This window comes from Kryptolebias marmoratus, linkage group LG17, assembly GCF_001649575.2.
Source record: "Kryptolebias marmoratus isolate JLee-2015 linkage group LG17, ASM164957v2, whole genome shotgun sequence".
NCBI lineage: Eukaryota > Metazoa > Chordata > Actinopteri > Cyprinodontiformes > Rivulidae > Kryptolebias > Kryptolebias marmoratus.
The window spans coordinates 18,117,756-18,137,051 of NC_051446.1; the positions used below are offsets into that span (position 1 = coordinate 18,117,756).

The 19,296-nt window shown below is 39.9% G+C and overlaps 1 protein-coding gene across 1 annotated transcript; it reads right to left on the reverse strand.

Moving 5' to 3' along the window:
• Positions 1 to 11,230: 11,230 nt before the first annotated feature.
• On the reverse strand, positions 11,231 to 14,645 carry LOC108246688 (neurogenic differentiation factor 2). Its single transcript, XM_017434356.2, has 2 exons — positions 14,338 to 14,645; positions 11,231 to 12,599 (listed from the first exon to the last, which is right to left on the reverse strand). The coding sequence occupies exon 2, from the start codon at positions 12,584 to 12,586 to the stop codon at positions 11,507 to 11,509; it is 1,080 nt and encodes a 359-aa protein (XP_017289845.1). The 5' UTR covers positions 12,587 to 12,599; positions 14,338 to 14,645; the 3' UTR covers positions 11,231 to 11,506.
• Positions 14,646 to 19,296: the final 4,651 nt, after the last annotated feature.

Sequence of the window (19,296 nt, forward strand, 5' to 3'; positions counted from 1 at the left end):
GGGGGGGGGGTGGAGTGGGGGGCAGATAAATGGGAGTGGGAGGAGGCAGTTTTTTCCCCCCACAGTGCCAGCAGGGATGACGAGGAGGGGAGCTGGATGTATGTACGTGTGTTTGGAAGTTGCATCTCTGTGTGTGATGGAGGGGGGGGGGGGTATTCTGACTTCCTACTGAGTGAGTTGAGAAGCCCTTTTGCCCCTGAGCTTCATTTCTGCTCAGAGACTCTCGGTCTGGACGGACTCACCAAGGAAAGAAAGGATTACTTCCTAGTTCACCAGAAAGGAGACTGGATGAATATAAACGTTAAAGTCCCAACATTCCTTGAAGGAAAGCATATCACCTGCCGACTTTCATGTCAAAGTTTTAGACTAAGATTGTGTTATAATGAGAAGGGGTAGACCGATAGTCCTTTTGGTCAAATAATGTTTTGCTAATGTCAGTTAGCTGTGATGACCATCTTAAATCAGATTGACTCCAAACAGGTGTAGATGTTTCTGAAAGTATCCAGTTTGTGATTTATGTGATATTTTACAAACAGACAAACAGAGATGACTGAAACAATTAATGCTAAAGTTTTAAGCAAATATCTTGCATAATGAGTAGGAGCATGTGTTGTGAATGACTGTCAGTTACAGCCACACCAAATTGCACTACTATATCTTTAAAACTGACTGAATTATAACCATTTTTGTGTTTTCTAATGTTGCATAGCTGTGGCAGCCATCTTGAATTGGACTGACTCCAAACTTTAATTAGAGGTAGATGTACATCCAATGATTAGTTTTTGTTATTTTCATTAAAATTGGCCTTGTGATTCATAAGCTGTTTTGCCAACAGACACAAACACAAGCAAAAACAGTATCCTCCGCCTTTGCCTTTCGGCGGCGGGCGATAATGATGCCCCAGTTATTCATAAACCAGTTGTTGTGAAGCAGTACAAATTACAATCCTCACGTCAGCCACCAGAAATCAGCCACAAGCAAAACATTCACGTGTGAGAGGAATTTACACAGCTCCTGTCTAATTTGTTTTTTAGCCTTTTTGACCAGTTTTGTTGCATTAAAAACTGCTGAGCCAGTAAGAGCAGCAAATCTAAAACTTACCTTCAATTTCCTGCATGCCTACCAATCATCCCTCCCGCCCTATCGCCATCTTCCCTTGTCTGCAACACCTATGCATGCACAGAAGGTACACATGCTCACACACACACACACACACACCAACCCCCCCAATTACAATGGCTGCTGGAACACCAGCTTCATGGTGTATATGGGTGCTGCCTATATTGAACAGATGTTGTGGAATTTAAGATGCAAAACCGCCCCCCTCTCCACCTCCACCCTATCTGACACACACATATATGAATCCACACACACACACAAACATCATGTCTCCCTCCACCTCCCCCCACCCCCAGCTGGCCTTGCCATGAACGTGCCATGTGGCGCTCCGTTCCCCCCTGGCACTCTGACTCTGGCTGTGCCAGCTCTGCCGCGTCTGGCCACCGCCAACTGGAAAGACCGAGGAAGCAGCAGACGCAAAGTGCACTGCTTCTTTCCTAGTGCGTGTGTGCGCGTGTTAACGAGAATGAGCAAACCTGAACTGTCAGCTGAAGAATTTGACACTTTATTCTCCAGCCTGAACAATGACTCAAATCTTCCGTACAGTTTGATGAAAGATGAGTGTGTGTGTGTGTGTGCGTGTGTGTGCTTTTCGCCTCTCTCCGTTCTCAGGTGTGTCGTGAATTCAGTGTGCACCAGCATGTCACGCTGTCAGCCCGTGCATGCTGCTTGTTAATCCACTTGGGAATGATGGTGGAATTCCTGTTTCCATGGAGATGTCCAAGCTCGTCTGTAATAAAAATTTCAACTTAAGAGAGATTAATTTAGAGGACGGCATTGATTTATTCATCCTGATGGATACTGATACACTTGCATATTCGCTCTGATGTTCAGCCGTGACAGCTGCCCATTTTCCTGACTAGTTTTGACTTTTTTCAATCAAATGAGGCGGCTGATATGCCTTTCAGCTCAACATAAAGACAAGCTCCTAAAATATTTGCTTTTCTATGAAAAGACTATGTCAAATTCATTGTATAAGACAAAATTGATGACAGACAGGAGAATATTGACTTGCTTGAAGGGGTTTTCACTATTAAGAGACCCATTTCAATTAAACAATTAAACAGCAACTGTAGACCATAGAGCTCCTCAAAAGACTACTTATCTTTGTCTTTTTTTATTCCACTGACAGGAATGCTGAGAGAATCTAGAGAGATTGCATTTTCTGCTTTAATGCAGTAATTTGTTGAATAATAAAATGTTAACAGAATGGGTACAGGTCTTGTTTTTTTTGGATTTGTTCTAACTCAATATTTGCTTGTTTAGATACCAACGTTATTTGATTAGGAGCAGAATGGAATTATGAAATAGAAGTCTGCGTGCTTTCCTGACCCCATATTTCTCCTCATCCTCCTTCCAGGTTTGAATTCATTTCACAACAATTTAATAATTTCACTTGATTTTGTTCCTTTATTTCAGTCAGTACAGATCGTGTCACTCAAGCAAGAGATCTTTAAAAGCAAATCAAATTTCTACAACAACCATTGCAACTGTTTCTCACCTGCCGATAAGCTGCGATGAATACTCACTGGAACAACAAAATGCTCACAAAATTCAGTGTTGAAAAATCATCTAGATACAACTTAAGTTTTCATTTCTCCAAAAAATAATATAATTTTTCAATTTAGGACACCCGCTGAACTTAAATCTCCCTAATCCTAATTGGATTTTAGGCTTATTTATGCAATTTACACAACAAAAATACTAAGTGCACTCACATTTTTAAAGGATAAAGAAAACTTGGTACATCACTCTCAACTAAAGGGGTTGCTAAAGCCCTTATTAGTTTCCAGGTCTGCAAAAACATTGATGCATCCACAAGTGCATATGCATGGACATGCACTTCAATACTAGCACGTCTCTTTGTGACTCTTGAGTCTGCATTTAATTCAGTGGACCCCCCCCCCACACACACACACACACACACACACACACACCCTCTTCCCCTTTTCACCATGCTGGGAGGTGAAGTGAGAGCTCTTCTTTATCCCTTCTGTGATAATCTCCTTTAATCTGAGAAAGCACCAGTGAACGGCTCCGTCAACAACTCGTGCCACTGAAACACGCTCTCCATTTTGTTTACTTCCTCTGTGCGTCCAAGAAGAGGGGGAGTAAGATCGACAAGTTAAAAAAATAAAGATGACCAGAGGGCTGGAAGAGCTTGGAAAGTTGTATAATACACGTACAGCTGGAGAAAGTGACATGATGATGACATGGTTCAAGTCATAAACTTAAAATACACAAACTTGCAAAATAAAATATAATACAACACAATACAATATGATATAATATGATATGTTATGGTAGAATATGATACAGTACAGTACTATACAATATAATATAATACAATACAATACAATGTAACAAAACAATACAGTAAGATACAATACAATCTGATATGACACAATACGATATGGTATCATGCTACATGGTAAAATATAATACAATACAGTACAATATAGTACAATAAAATACAATACAGTACGACGCAATACAATAAGGTACAATATAACTCTCTACAATACAATACTTTGTCATCTACTTAGGGAAATTTGTTTTTGGCTCAGTGTTGTTCAATTAGTTGTCTAAAATAAATAAATAACTGATGAAAAAAAACCCTCAAAATAAATAAACTCCTAAATCAAACATATGCAATGCAAATAAAATTACCCAGAAACATACCTTGCACAGTTCCCATTTTAGCAGAAAACTATTCTGAAAGACATTTTTTTTTCATCACAACGACATGTAAAAAGACTAAGTTTAATAATCAGATTAACTTTGAAATGCCACTTCCAGCTTTATGCTCACAGTTTTAGTAAATAACAATACAGAAGTGGGTCAATTAAAATATAACATTAAAATGTAACAATTGTCTAATTAACACCACTCTCCTTTCTGTTTAGTTCAAAAACTGAATAAACTGTGAAAACAATATTATATGCACCTTAACACAGGGCACGTGAACAAATGCACATTTAGAGGTCAGAGACACTCAAAGTTAAAACCTGTGGGAGGCTGCTGAGTCAAGGCCAGCTACAAAAGAGACTGAGTGTGTGTGTGTGTGTGTGTGTGTGTGTGTGTGTTCACGTGTGTGTACTTTGTGTGTGTTGTAAGCATCTGCATGGGCATACTGGAGGGACACTGTGGCAGTCTCTGTATGTGTGAAAGAGTATTTAAATTCAGTGACAGCTGTTCATTAGTGCATTACAACATCGCACACTGCTGATTCCTCAAAGCAGAGCACAACTGCACATTGACATGCCACAGGAAGAATTCATTTAATCTTTTTTTTAATTATTTTTGTTTCCTACAAATAAAAAAAGGCTAACAGTTTATATAAAATAGTCACCTGAACAAAAAAATAAACTGCAAATGCAAACAATTTAATTGCAAGTCCAGTTTTAAAAGCAGAATCATCACGAAGATGTGAAATACCACTTATAAATAGGTTCCTATGTTCAAAACAATGCTTTATAACATCTTAGGCACAAGAAAATCTTTGCCAAAAATTACAAAAAAAAAAATTGGTGTTACTTTCATTATTTTAGTACATTTTCAGTTTAACATTGCTTCACATTTAATAAACTTTGACCTAAATAACAAAATAAGGAGTTTATTTGTCAGGAAACTATATGCATTACCCTTCAACAAAAACTGTCCTCCTCTACATCCTCCTATTTATATTTTATCTGTCCAGTTATGAGATGTTTTTCTTTGTTCTTTGTGCTAGATTACTTTGTTTTTACTCAAAATGGTCCTTTTTTATCCCTCTAAAATATTCTGTAGGTGTCAATGATTCAAATGAACATTAAGTTTTAAAACTAACCTTTTGCTTATACTTTTATTATAGAAAAGGCATGCTTGTCCATGAGGGATTTTCCCCACTTGTAATGTATTTGTACATCTGGGGGCTGTCTAATGTGTGCGATTGGGATAATGTGGAAACATATGGACAGTGAACAGGAGAAGTCTGTTTCACTGAACTTTAAATGAAATCTGCACACTTGGCAGAGACTGTACTTGTCTTTTGTGAGGCTCTGGTTACACTTCATGAACAGATTTGGTAGAAAAGGCTCTATAATGAAAACAAGCATCAATTTTAGAAGCAACTTTTCCAAATCGTATAGTTTATATAGATTATTGTTCATATTTTCGATACAGTCACTGTAAAATCACAAAAGCGCATATTGTTTCTGTTGATCTGATTAGCAAATTAAGAGTTCAGGTTTGTTTTAGTTACCATCACATTACCAAAATAAAGCTCTGTCATCCCTAACCCGGTGGGTTCCAGGATTGATGACAATCTTTGTGTTAGCTTAGATGAGTAACGACCTGCTGCTCAGTGGTTCAGAGGAAATTGTAGCTTCAAAAACTGAATCAGGCTTCAAAATGTTGTTAATTTGATTCCCAGGTTCCAGCTACATGGCTGTAAATTAATCAACAATGCATCACTCCCAAATCTTGACTTTTTTTGTGAGAATACATATATTTATAAAAGGGATGTGCAAGAAGTAAAGTAGCTTTTATTACTTTTGATAAATAAACCCATGCTGATATATGTGTTGTAAATTTGCATGAAACCTACATTTATTGAACTGCCATGCAGAGTAATATAACAAACAATGATTTCTTGTGTAAATAAAAAATGCAGCAGATGCTTGGTGAATAAAACTGAACTGCTGGCATCTCTGTTGTCTGTATTTTTCTTACTCTGAAACAACTTTAACTAAAGCATTAAAACATGTAAACAAACAACATTCTTGAAAACATGATTTGAATGTATGTGTTGTTTTGGTTTTCATCCCTATAAAACTTACAACTGCATCAGTTTCATGGCTATTCTGCTGCATACGTTAATTATTTTAGAGAAACAGGGGCAATTTTGATGCTTTCTGAGAAAATCTCTCCACATTTGACCCTACAGGCTTCTGTATAACCTCCTGTTTCTTAAACTGCATCATCCACAAGTCCAAAAATCCACTGCAGATCGTACCACATGCAGCATTTCATACCTTCACATCAAGTAAAAGCTGCTTTCTGCTCCTTGCTTTTATTTATCAACACAGTTTTTTTTTATGGTCATAATCTTTTGCCATTTATTCAGTCTCTCACTTATTGTAATGTTGCTGTTAAATAAAGTTTATCATCTTTGTCTTAAACCCGAAATTTGATCCAAACATGTTGCTTTAAAAAACTCTAAAGTGCCAAAGAAAGAAGCATTCCTCCTTGCCAGCGAGGGATGTATTTGTAAATTTATTCACGTATAGTTATATTATCGGAAAAGTATGATCTAAGAGTAAGTCCTCTGAGGTGGTGGAAACACAATCTCAGAGTGTGTTTGTGTGTGTTTATGCATGTGGGTGACCAGTGACGGAGGAGCTCGGCAAGAGTGTGATGTACTTTAAGCTTCTAAATGTGTTAGATAGAAGTGACCATGTGCCATAAGTGAGAAAAACTGAAAAGAAAAAAGTAAAGAGATATTTTAAAAAAAGAAGTAGTGATATGCCGGGAGGGGAAAGTGCTGTGTGGAGAAAAAAAAAATAAGTTGGTGAATGTGTGATTTAGAAAAAAGAGGAACTGTGAAGGAGTAGAGTGTAAGTTTGTGTGTGGGAAGAGACAGAGACAGTAAAGATGGATTAAAAAGGCCAAAAGAGGAGAAGAACAAAAAGAAGTGAACATGCCAGAGAAGGGAGAGAAAGCAGGGAGGGAAAGAGAGGAGAAGAGGAGCAGAGGAGCAGAGGAGCGAGGGCAATGAGCTGGATTGAATACCATCTGACAGGTCCAGCTGGGAGTTTGCCCACCCTGCAGCACCACAAAACCCCTCAATATGGAGGCCAATTACTGCTGCCCGTGTGACCGTGGCATGGCAGCATCAGAGATGCAACCCTCCTCCTCGCCTTTCCTTTCACTTTTTTTTTTTCCTTTTCTGTGGCCCACTCCCCTCCTCATTTCCCTACACCCCCCCCCCCTAAAATAAATAAATAAAAAATAAATAAAAAACACTCCCACCATCTGTGCAGAGTGACAACAACCTCTGCACACGCACAACACAAACTGTACGCCACACACGTACGCGCGCACACACACACACACATTTGGGGCTTTATTTTTGGCTTTTATGCTCACCTCGAGTTTGCAAGCGATTTAGTCGTTTTTTTGACCACGAAGCCACAGTGAGATCTGAAGCTTTCACACCTCCTTGGAGTTTTTGTCTTACCCCGAAGCCACACACAAAAGAGAGGCCTCCATAAAAAATAATACGTCCACTGTGCACTGCCATTGTGGCATAAAATGCAGTGGAATTTGCTTCATCTGGTTTCCACAGAGCGGGGCCATGGAGCTCAGATGACAGGGAGGTGATGATGGGAAGGGGGGGGGGCATGATGTAGTGGCGTCCAGTGCCCACTGCAGTGGAGGTCACTCCCAAATTTAGTGCCACAGGCAGGCGAACAAAATCATCTAAGTGACCGTTTCAACTGGTGGGAAGGCAGAGACAAATGAAACATGTTGTTTATTTATCTTAGAGCTGCACACACACTGTCCCACAGGAGCTCCCCAAGTGCTCTTGACGTGACATTTTTTTTGTCTCCCATTTAAAAATATAAACAAAAACCCATCTTTTGAGGTGGATCTACTTCTGTCCTCTCGTGTGTTCTCACACTGATTGAAATATATATTTTTTTTCCCAGCATCAAGCCCCAAATAATTAATCCGATAAATGTTGCTCTAATCTAATAAATGGCAGTGAAACTGTCCAGATGGAGATTTAGGCACAGTATGGCATCTGAAATGTCGTGCGGCTATTTTAGCAAATCAGCTGATCACTTTTTAAGGGCAGTTCCACTGAGCTGCAAAGGCTGGATTATTTAATTACAGTAATTGCACGGTATTAGTCTAAGCATTCATTTGAACAATTACCCCTTGAATTAGATTCAAATTAAGTGATTTTACGCATTTCAGTTGTGTCACATATAAGCTCATTTGTCACAGGCATTTAGAATAAGCACATGCTATCACCACTTTGAGAAAATTGGATTTGAAATATTTCTTAGTGAGGAAACAATTCAGTTTTACACATCTAAGATTAGGAATAAGAAAAAATAAATCAACAATATGCTTATTATTGTTTCTTCTTCCTAATATTATTATTATTGTAATGTTCAGTGAAAGGTCAGTGTCCTACAGGTGTGTTCAGCTCCTAAAAATTAAATACAGGTAAAAAGTGAAAAGGATCTCTGCTGTCTTCTGTAAAAATGCAGGAAAATCTCTCTTTTTTTTCCTCCCTCGCGGGGTCACGCGTGGACACTCAGCCTCCTTTAACGGTGGAGAATAATGAACAGATGCTGAGTGAATTAGGAAAGAAATACTGGGTCCCTCCCACAAGGGCCACTTTTGGCAGGGGCAGCCTGGCTGCCACGTGGCGCAGCTGGCACCGGGCAGGTCGGTGATGGTGAGCTTCTACTGGTCCCTGGCTTTACTGGTGCTCAGACATTTAGCGAGCTGGCACCGCGCTGCTCCATCAAATCCCGCGCCAGCCGCCGGCCCTCTTCACTAAAAGAAGAAGAAGAAGAAAAATAAAAATACACAAGCAAAACGAGAGAGCAGGAAATGATTCTCACAGGCCCGTTCTTCACCTGAGCCAGGAACCTGGACAAAAAGGAGCGATGATAGACTTTTGGGGAATTTCTTTTAATTTTATCACTAAGTTTTGTCTTATAGAAAACATTTATCCTAAATAGAAACTACCTCTTCTGGACTTTCTAGGCTACAAGTGTCGGAGGTTAAATAAATTACATTTTTGGGGTATAAAAATCTGTCGGTTTATTAAAAAATAATAATCAAACCTATAATTTGTACTTTTAACAAAGCTTGGACAATATAGGTTCTATTTTTATACTACTGGATAAATAATAAAACCTTTGTAAAAGAAATTTGAACTTATTGCATCGATGAGATGGAAGTGACCGAGACTTTCTCCTTCGTGTTTGAACCCTAATGCCACGTGACTGCAGCTTCAAATAAAAAGCATAAACATTTTTAAAACAATTAAAAATGGATGACTGCTCCAGATGCATGATCACCAAAATCATGGCGGACTGAGTTCGAAATTGTTTTATTTTTTTGCTTTTATATTATTGATTGCGTTTTTTTTTTAATTTCATCATTATTACTCTGAGCTGTGTAGTTATTTTAACTGCGGATCTTTTGACGCCAGAGACCAAATGTGTGTTTGTGTGTTCAGTCATCCAAAGGGCCCGTTCCGTTTGAAACCAACGGGCCATTGACTCACCTGATGCTGCACCTGCTCGGCTGCTCTAACCCACTTAGTTCGAGTCAGGTGGACGTTTAAGGCTAAAAATTGAAGCCAAGCTGAAATATGAGACATTTATCTAAATAAACAGAGCTGATATGTTAGAAATGTAATTGTTCTTGGGTCAGTATTTTCCTCAGGTAGACTCCCCGGAGCCCCGCGACAACATATGGGCACTCAGGGCTTTGGGCCAAAACATGGTGCCTGCTTTCATACGAGAAATCAGCCATATGATCTAATGAACTCACACCGTTTGAAATACTCCTAAATTATGAGAATATGAATAAATGTAAAAAGCTTTAAGTTTTGTTTTCTAAACTTGCAGAAAAAAAGAAATTAGATGGGTTTTTTTATTTATTTTCTTTAGTCTAACAAGATTTAAAATCTAAGTAATTGTGTTCCGTCGTGTTTTCTGTTTGCTTTTTTAGTGCAAACATGTGCAACTGTCCCAATTTAGGAGCGAGAAAATCACATCATTTATTCCCTAAACTTACTTACCTGAGAGTCAAACGGGTTCAGTTGAGCCTGCTTTGTCAGGAGGAAGGGAAATGGCGCAGCTGCTCCGTGCGTCAGGTCACGTTCCTCCTGATTGCGTCTGAGGCCTGGCGCGCCTTATTGCATTTCCAACCGTGGAGTAAGGTTAAAGAGGAAAAAACGGAGCGTGCACAATGCTACATTGGAGAAAAATTAAAGTTTGTATTTTTATGTTTTCAGTTCTTGATGCTTTGCGCACAAATCACTTCAAGCACATTTTACGCATTCCGTCAGTTCTTTGTGAAGTAAAGAAATTAAGGCAAAGCTGGTGATCTGACAACAGTAAATAATAAACTTCATGATGACAATTTTGTATTTAAGATTATTTTAGTCTGTTGTACATTTTCTGACGCGATTTATCATTTAAAAAACGTCATCAAAGCACCCATGAAGCAGCTCGAGGATTTAATGGCAGCTCGCCCAAACAACAGGTGTGACATTTAAACCTGCAGCCTGCAGGTAATTTATGATGCATTTATTTTATTTTATTTTTTTTGCTGTTTTTTTCTGCGTGGAATTAGGTCTCAGCTCTGAAAAGTCCCGCATTAAGTCGCTAATTGTCGAATTTAATAAACCTCAAAGTGGATGCATCAAGTAGATTGTATTAAAATTAAAAGTTCTTAAATAATTCCTGCTTATTTCAATGCAGATTCTTGGCACTCTGTTCATTAAACGCGTTTTTAAATTGATTTCTTTGTTTTGTTTCGAGTAGAAGCATATTTTGACATTTATTTCTAAATAGAGGTAACTGATAATTTAATTTGCTCATCATTATTTTAAATTATTCTCTTGTAAAATGCTTTTTTTCCTGTTGTTTTGGGCGCGTCAGGACAAATCCTGCAAAAAAATGTGCGTGAAAGCAAACTGTTGCCCATTAAAATCTGTTTCAAGGCTGTAAAAAAAATCTAAGGCAAAATTAAAAAGAGAAGGTTCAGTATATAATTTAAAACAATTTCTGAATGAAATAGTTGACAATGCAGGACACAGAATTTTAAAACAAATAAAGCTGAAACTTCTGAAAAGCTCTTAATGTTGAATTATTTATAATAAAGAAGTCAAAATATAGACATGGTTGAAATCAGCCAAATTCCCTTTTCTCCTAAATTTGACTAAATTGCAGTAAAGACATCCCCAAAGATGTGTGTGTGTGTGTGTGTGTGTGTGTGTGTGTCATTCACCCCCTTTTTTAATCTTAAATCAACTCTCATGAATGCGTCAGATTGAGTAAATATTCATAACAAAATGTGTTCCATCATCTCAGGCAATTATAAAACACTCTTTTCTTTTATTTTCTGTTGTTTGTCTCATAATAGGTTTCGTGTCGTGTTTACATGATTAATTGCACTCATTCTGCGTACAGGATAATACTGGACACATTTCGATACAACAGTGGTTTACAGGTGACATCAGCAGAATACAGAAGATAATCAGATGACTCTTTCTGTCACATCTTTTTAGGAGCTCTGCTTGGTTTTTTTTTTTCAGAACAAGAGTTAGAAGAACTTCAAGGATTGTCACTGTTGAGTCACTTTTCTGAGCTCAGTTGTGGAAAAACGAGTTGAGCTCCTCATATGGAGGCGCCCTGTCGTGGTGCAAGTGAACCTCGTGGAAAGGTGGAATGTTTTCTGAGTGCGCGCCACCGCTGCGCGCTCCCGAGGGCCCAAAGTGAAGGCTGTGGCCGGGTCTCGACGTGGTCAGTCCGGAGTAGTGCATAGAGTAGTGGTAGTTCCTGTCCGTCTCCGAGGACTCCTGCTGCTGCTTCAGGCAGACGGGCGGGCTGTGCTGGCCCTCGTAGTCCGGACTGCTGTAGTCCGGGGACGTCCCGCCCGGGAGGTACACGGCCTCGTACCCAGAGCCGTAGGAGTGGGCTCGCAGGTTGAGCGCGCCGCTCCCGGACTGGTAATGCGGGCTGGAGAGGCGGGAACACCGGTAGGAGTAGGGATGGACCGAGAAGGGGGAGCTGGGCATGTGGAAGCGCGGTCCGTCTGCGCACGGCTCAGTCAGGAAGTTCCTGGTGTTGAGCTGCAGGCAGCCTGCCACCAGGTTGGTGGTGGGCTGGGACAGGCCTTTACACAACATCTGCACGTAGGTCACAACATCTGGACGTTTGCCGTTGCGTAAAATCTCCCCCAGGGCTAAGATGTAATTCTTGGCCAGCCGCAGGGTCTCTATCTTGGAGAGTTTTTGGGTTTTGGAGTAGCACGGCACCACTTTGCGCAGGTTGTCCAGCGCGGAGTTCAAGTCGTGCATGCGCGTGCGCTCCCGCGCGTTCGCCTTCAGCCGGCGCACCTTGGAGCGCTCCACGCGCGCCGCCGTCATCTTCCGTTTCTTCGGCCCGCGCTTCTTGGGCTTGCCCTCGTTCTCGTCCGCGCCGCAGCCCTCCTCGTCCCCCTCCTCCTCTACCTCCTCCTCCTCCTCCTCGCCGTCGTCGTCGTCCTCGTCGTCGCCGGCCATCTCCGATTCCGCGCGGCTGCTGCCCTCGCGCGCCTCGTCCAGCTCGTCCTCCCTGAGGTGGAGGCTGTGTTCCTCCTTCACCTTGCAGTGCTCGCTCTCGCTGTCCTCCGCCCAGTCGAGCCTCTGGACGTCCGGCAGCACCTCGCTGAACAGGCGGCTCAGCATCGTGACGGGCGACCTGCGGAGACACACACGGACAGCGCTTCAGCGTCGTGCGCCCGCGGTGCCGTTTACGCACCAAGACGTGCGCCGCAAAACGCGCCCCACTGACCTCCACGTGTTGGTTTCAGTGACTGAATATTTAAATCCCCCTTTTCTTTCAGCATAAAAAGGTTGTGGTGAGCGCCACTCTGTTTGGTCAGCATGATTCGGCGAAAAGCGATTCAGTCCAAAATGTAAATAAATAATTAAATCAACGCAACACAGCACGGGGGCAGTTTATCAGCAAGAAAATGCTGATTAAAATCAAACATTTTGTGTGGACAAATTTGAAACCGCATTTTTAAGATCAAACCAAACTGGATGCTGCTTCTTATTTATCTTCAAATATCAGAAGTTTGATTTCAGGCTTTGTTCGGAGCTGACTCTGGTCTTTTAAAAGCCTTCTTCAAACTCTGATTAGTTACATATTTTTATTGGTTTAAATAAAAAAAAAACTATTTCTGACACTCTTCGGCCTCCACGTCCACATCGTGTGTGTGAGTGTGTCCCCTTACAGCCCGGCCTCAAGAAGCAGCCTGAGTTTATTCCCCAGGGACGCACGACGGCGTCTCTGCTGTAATAAAACACAGTCCTGGAGGAATTTCAGCACAATCAGGGATTAAAACACAAAGATCCACCTTTTTTTTCTTTCCCTCAAACACCTCAATCTTATGGGTTTTTTGTTTTTTTTCTTTGTTTTTGTGTGTATGACTGTATTTTAAACTGGTATCAAAAAGGCCCCTCTATTATGATTTTTCTGATTTGACATTACCTGCAGTCTTTGTAAATTTCCAAACGCAAAACACTACATAAAAAATGAAACAAAAAGCTCATAAATCCTATTTTGAACTTGCACGGCTCACAAACCACAACCAAAAAAAAATAAAATAAATAAAAATAGCGCATTTGATATTTTCTTTTAAAGATTCTTATGTCTTTCCCTGAAGGTGACATAGTTTTTCCATATTAACCAGCCACTTTTTTATTCAATAGAAGACTTTATTTTATTTATTTTTTAAAAAAATTGAATATTTTTAGGGTCGCGATTTTTACGCAAAAACAAACTGAATTCAACATAATGCCTCGCAAATTCTTCAACTATTTTTCTCTGACTGAATTCAGACTCAGTGTGCACTGAAATAAAAAAAAAAACTGAAACTAAATAAAATATTCCCAAATCTCCCCAGATGTTTCCAGGATCCTGAGCTCAGCTGTGCGTCTGGAGTCCAAGGACGTTTTTTTCCTCTCTCCCTCTAATCTTGTAAAGCACAATGTAATTAATGCCAACCAATACCTTGTCAATTAGCCAGTGTATCTCTATGGAGAATTCAACCCCCACGGTGCTCTGACGCGCGAAACACACACACACACACACACACACGCATACATGCACGCACACAATTGCAAATAAATTGCGCTCTGGATGCTCGTTTTCTAGGAAAATGCAATCTCTGTTAAGAAATATGATGATGTATTTCTAGGAAAACTAATATATTTCTGTAGAAAGACAGCAGTAGATAGCTGGAAAAAAAAAAGATTGGGAGCTAATCTGATCGCATCTAAGGCGAGGAAAAGAGCAAGCAGAACAACAAAAAAAGAAGATGTTTAACGCATCAGATTATCTCCATCTACTTGACACTTCCCTATGTCGCTGCGAGCAGCGCACAGACAAAAGCGAAAAGGGTTTTCTAACAAGCAGGAGATGTGAGACCTACCTCCGCGGTGGAGCTCAGTGACGGGACAAAACGGGTTTGTTTACACCATCTCTATCCGGGTGGGCATCACATCCACACGCCCTGCGCGGATGCTGATGTTGCGCTCGCACCTCTTCTCTTCTCTCCTCTCCTCTTCTCCCTTCTGCTGCCACCCCGCTCTGTCTGTCTGCCTGTCTGTCTGTCTGTCTGCTGCTGCTGCTGGCTGCTGCTATCCCCCCAGCTCAAAACGTGTGGAGGGAGCCGTGTGGCACCTCAGAGGCAGGACTGGGTGGGTTACATACCAGCCCTGATGCCAGGCCCATATGGCTGGCACGTCATTGGCAAGAGCCATCACATGAGAGCCGGTGATTGACATGCGGCCGCATTCACAGAGACTGGCTTCCCCCCTGGGGGAGAAGGACTCGCCATCTGTCACCAAGCTGAAAGAGAAAATGGAATAAGGAGAGGATGGCACCAAAAAAAAATGCTTCTGTTAGCCTCCATCTTTGGGAAAAATGGGGTTAATCTCGTATAGGGGGTTTAGGAAAACAGTTCACATATAATTATAGTAAGCTTATAATAATAATAATCCTGAATTAAATCATTGAGCTCAGCAAAACAAAGATGATCTCGTTGGATAGTGGTATTTTTAGGCACACTATGGGCTAATGATTGTATGAAACAAACCCGATGCCAAACAAAAGCCTGAATAATGACACAGTAAAACACAGGACTGTAGATACTTAAAAAGAAAAAGGACAATTATTAATTCATATACTGATAAACGTGATCATCTACAGGGCCGGCCACAGAGATCAGAGTCAGGGTGCAATTGCCTAAATGAGTCAATTGAACTGAGCTAAGCAGAGCGTCCTGCTTGGGTTGCCAGGCTTGGCACAGGTGCCTGTGGGCGGACGGTGCCAAAGGTGGCAGAGGCACAGACTGCAGAGAGGAAGCAAGGAGGTGGGGGCAAGAAATAAGGGAGAAAAGAACAGGAGCGAAAGCCACGAGGGAGGGGGGGGCTCATCAACGCCATCATGTTATTGATTCACAGTTTATTGACCAGAGAGCAGTCCCCCCCCCCCCATCTTCACTAACACAGACATGTTTGAACACAGGCCCGTCTTCATCCTCAAGGCCAGCACATTTCACACAAATGTAAACGAGCGGCCAGCTTTGCTCAACAACAATGAATTTATGTCAAACGACCATAAAGATATTCACGAATATCAACATGAGACACAAAGTGGGCAAAAAAATGCAACAAAAAACAACCATGAAGTCAAGAATTATTACCACAAAGTGACACAACAGATGCAGAGTGACCAAAGCCGGGCATAAAACAACGATAAAAACTGCACAAATAATTCATGTGAAACACAAAGTTGAGGAATCAAACTTCGATGTAAAACAACATTTACTGAATGAATAATTACCACAAAGTGAATGTAGCACTTTTTTAACACCAAATGAAACAAACAGACTGCTGACACAACATGTTGGAGAGAGCAACAAGGAATCACGCGGACATGTTTTTTTGATTCTTGCAGCATGAAGGGACCCCCTTCTTTTATGACCTCTGACCTCCACTCGTCTTTCCAGCAACTGTTTTGTGTAAAACATCATTGTGTGAAGACTGAATCCTGGTATTGTTTGGGATAAGTTGTTGTCCAAGTCTTCACACACTCAGAATAGCTTTTCTTATTACAGATGGTTCTTTTAAGACTCAAAGAAAAGAAAAACACGATTTATGCAGAGATGAAAATCTGCTATTTATTTGGGAAATCTTTTGAAAGGTGTTGAAAAATGAATGTGAAATGATTTATGTGTTAATTTATCTAATAAGAAATTAGTCAAATGGTTTAATAAATGATCTTACTCTTTGTCACTGGAGGAGACAGTTTAGCGATCCTGCTAATATAACTTCTTTTAAACAGAAAAAGATAAGCTCTGTCTGTGCAGAAGCTCAATTCCTGACCTTGTTAGAATCTAAGTGTCTGACAATTATTTGACTTCTGATAAAATGAGAGGGATGTTGGACCCAGTCAGTCTTTGTTCCTCTTTATCTTTGTCCTGTTTCCTTTTGTCTCCCCTTGTTGTATTTTATTTAACCTACGTTTAAAGCATACATTTTGTCTGGATTTCTTCTCTAAAGTCCATCAGACGGAAATCTGAGAGAAGCTAAAGCTAACATGAACCATTTGTCACTTTAGGACCAGGTCCAGTAAAAGATTCGCTCATAGATGCTGCATCACCCTCCAGTTCCTGACTCCATCAGCTGAAGAGTTTCAGACCACTTCTCAAAGCCATCACCACAACCTCAACCTGCTGACCATCAGTGGGCTTTCAGGCGTCAACCCACTGAAGTCTGATCAACATTTCTGTAGTCACTCAGAATGACGATGTGACAGCCGGACACACAGCCTTGATCTGGTAGGGCGCTCTCCGAGTTTCCCTCCTGGTGATGAGAAAAGCAATGTTCAGTCTGACTATGACACTTTCAAATGATGCAAGTATGTAACCAAAACATTTCTGGTGATCTGGAAGAATTATTAACATTCTTCTGACAAAAACCCCTAAGTGGAAATACTTCTCAAAATAGAATAAACCAGGGGCAGGCAACCCTGGTTCTCGAGGGCCACTATCCTGTATGTTTTCCTTGTTTCCCTGCTCCAACACACCTGATTCAGAGGTTAAATCACCTCTTCATGTTCTGCAGAAGCCTGTTAATGACACTGATTCAAATCAGGTGTGTTGGAGCAGAGAAACAAGTAAAACATGCAGGATAGTGGGCCTCGAGGACCAGGGTTGGAGACCACTGATGTAAAGCCTAAAACTGACATCTTAATCTCACACCCTGTTCAAAAGATTCTTATGTTTTAGATGAATTTAGAATCAATCTTCCATCGTTTCATAAAGGTCAATTCTTGCTCATTCATTTTAATGTTGTAATGAAATCTTAAAAAAGCAAACTTGGTCTATCTTATTGTAATTTGTTATAATGGAAGATCCCTGAAATGAACAGATTCAGCCCTCAGTTGTTGAAATCTGACAAATAATAATAATTATAAATCAAATAAATCAAATGATTTAAATATTGTTGATTTCTCATAAAATATAGTTCTGTCAGATATTGATCGATAAATTAGATCTTTTTAACGAGAGCTTAAAACAGTAGTAAGAGTAAACACACTATTCTTACATCATTCTGCTTTTTTATGCTTTTTTTCTTGGTTTGGTTTTGGTCCTATGTGCAAAATGTGTGGGGATATTTACATGTCTTACTTAGTGACCTATAAAATATTATTATTATTATTTAGTCAGTAAAATACAACAATAGCTTCATGAATTATGCTGATTTATTATAAAAGAGTGATTTTCCTTATATAAAAACGTAAAGCTGCAAGGACATATTTTGAGATATAAACAAATAAAAAAACAAACTTTTTTGTTTTTACTGCCGGTTTCAGGTGAAGTTATTTGCTGTGGTTGAGTTTAAACAAGAGAAGTGGATTACTGTTTAGATGTGAGCGACATCTGCTGGTAATAAAATGCTATTACAGATAAATTTGATGAGATTTGCTCTTAATGATGCAATTTTCTTTTTCCAGGAAGAAGTAATGTTTTAAGAAATAAGTGCGCTAAATCTTTATTGTGCTAAAAATTGACGTCTACACATCAGCGTTTTCCAAATACTATTAGTCTTTATTTTACTTTTACTCAGAAACCTTTTCCAAATTTGAAATTGATATGTATTTTTATTAAAATCATAAACCTTTGTCATTGTGTTTGTGGTTTAATAAGAAACGTTTAACTGTGTAAATGCATCTGTTTTTATGAACATCAACAGAAAGGTCTGTCATGAGGTACAATATGTCGGGTGTTGCCGCCCCCTTGTGGTCATTCTTTATAACTACACGCATTCCGTTCTGCTTTGAGTTTAATCCTGCTTTATAATATTCTGGATACTGTTAATGACTTGTTGGAGCGTGTGAGTCATCTAAGACACGGCTTACAGTCTGACTCGAAAGCAACTAAATAAAAATAAAAATAAAACAAACACAACTCAGATCAAAAGTTTTCTATGATTCACATTATTCCAACTTCTATCAAAGTTTCTCTAAATCTATTCTCCAGACGTCGCCAAGATGTCCCAGCAAAACTATTTAATTCTAGTAAACAGATCATATTTTACAGTTACTGAATATGCTCACAATACCATGTCTCAGGAGGAGATTTTAGTTTTGCATTTCATTTGAATTTACTCCTTGAAGTATCAGAGATTTTGACAAGAAAAATACTAACTTATTTTGTTCTCATTAAAAAAACTTAAAATTTAATTTTAAGCTTTAACATTCTCCAACTGACTAATCTCACCTTTTTTCTTTTTTAGGCCCATGCTCTCAAAAATATGATGTTTTACAAGCCTCTCCAAAAACAAACCATTTTAAACTTTCTAGGTGGAAGTTTTAGGTCTCGTTTAAAGAAACGTCCCAAACGGTTTGCTGTCAGTAGCAAACCTGCTCAAAACTGGAAGAGTCTTTGTCAACTTGACCTCTATTACAAGGTAGACTCGTGAACTCATAAAAACTGAGTTCAAGCAGGGGGGTCTGCTAGTTACAGGACACTTTGTTTTTGCAATCAGATTGCATTAAATCCATGTCCCACTGATTCTGCCTCCTATTAGGTGTCCGAACGGCTAGGAACACCATTTCATTACATTTTGAATGAAACATATAATTGAGATAATCTACTATCTGAGCAGAAACAATGCAGTTGACCCTCCTGAACAAAGCACAATCTTTTTCTTCTTGTGCAATAAATTTGTTCATACATCCATCTTGTCTAGCTTCAGTTCTCCTTCAGTTTACAGTAAAGTGCTTATAGACAATAACACATGTAAACTACAGCTGCTGGATGATTTCTTGTAAATGCACAAGGTGAAAGCTTCATCGTTCACCTTATTACCTTTTCCAAAAG